Genomic DNA, 1,366 nt, shown 5'->3' with positions numbered 1-1,366 from the left:
TATATATATATATATATATATATATATATATATACATAGGCATAAGCCCTCATACTTTTATAGGTAGCAATAAGGATGCTGCTTGTTGATTGCTGCTGACTCAGTCTCTTCTTTCTATCTCGCTTGTTTAAGGGGTTTATTATATCTAGGGTTTAGGGTTTAGGGTTTAGGAGTGTGAGGTGTCTGTACACCTCAGGAGATACAAAATTGGAGTGTTTTATTTGCGGTGTAAAGAATGTTCTTCAATTGGGGATGCTCGTCTCCGAGGCACAAGGAGTCGTCGTTATTGTATGCAGGTATATTAGGGTTTAGGGTTTACTAGGGTTTAGGGTTTAGGGTTTACTAGGGTTTAGGGTTTACTAGGGTTTAGGGTTTTGAATGGACCCTTTACATTGAATGTTTAGTTCGTCGTACAGAGTTGGTTTAGGGTTTAGGGTTTATAGGGAAAGGCTTTGGCGTTCGATCACATTGCCTAGGGTTTATTCTAGGGTTTATTAGGGTTAATTAGGGTTTACTAGGGTTTAGGGTTTATGTATGCAGAGACCGTTGTCATGCAAGTGGTGTATTGGAGGAGAATGGATGGAATTCTTCTGAATGGCAACCACTCATTGAAAATAAAGCATTAGCATCATGGCTTGTTCGAGTAGGGTTTAGGGTTTAGGGTTTAGGGTTTAGGGTTTATGAGGGTTTAGGGTTTATGAGGGTTTAGGGTTTATGAGGGTTTAGGGTTTATGAGGGTTTAGGGTTGAGGGTTTATTGTAAGAATATTTTCCTGTACTATTTAGTGTTTATTATTGCATACCTAAACCGGTCTTCTGCTACCTCTCTCTCTATTGTATGCTACTCTATAATTTCCTAGGGTTTAGGGTTTAGGGTTTAGGGTTTAGGGTTTAGGGTTTAGGGTTTGTATTCAGCCGTTAACAAATGCAGAGAGAGCAAATGCAATTCCTCTAAGTAGGGAACAAATTGAACAAATAGAAGAAGGATGGACAAATAAAGATCAACAAATACATACAGATCTAGATCTACAGGGTAATTATATATATAATATAATATATAATTAATTAATTTATTAATTAATTAATTAATTAATTAATAAAAGTAGCTAACTAACAAATATAATTAATTAATTAATTAATTAATTAATATATACATGTATAAACGTATACGTACATATACATATATAGATATGTATATATACCCATATAATTGTACATAAATATATATTTATATATAAAAAATAGATATATATATATTTATATATATATTTATGTATATAATTATGAGTATAAAAATAAAATGAGTATATATAAATATAAATAAGCATAAATATATAAATACATACATATATAATATATATATATAT

At 31.4% G+C, this 1,366-nt stretch overlaps 1 protein-coding gene across 1 annotated transcript; it reads left to right on the top strand.

Moving 5' to 3' along the window:
- Nucleotides 1–252: 252 nt before the first annotated feature.
- On the top strand, nucleotides 253–1,032 carry EMWEY_00060170 (hypothetical protein, conserved; the record flags this gene model as incomplete). Its single annotated transcript, XM_013481380.1, has 3 exons — nucleotides 253–296; nucleotides 541–643; nucleotides 915–1,032. Coding segments are annotated over 3 exons (265 nt in total), but the record flags the coding sequence as incomplete, so codon positions are not given.
- Nucleotides 1,033–1,366: the final 334 nt, after the last annotated feature.

This window comes from Eimeria maxima, genomic scaffold (genome assembly GCF_000499605.1).
Source record: "Eimeria maxima Weybridge genomic scaffold, Emw_scaff3236, whole genome shotgun sequence".
NCBI lineage: Eukaryota > Apicomplexa > Conoidasida > Eucoccidiorida > Eimeriidae > Eimeria > Eimeria maxima.
This window is presented reverse-complemented; position numbering and strand designations above follow the sequence as displayed.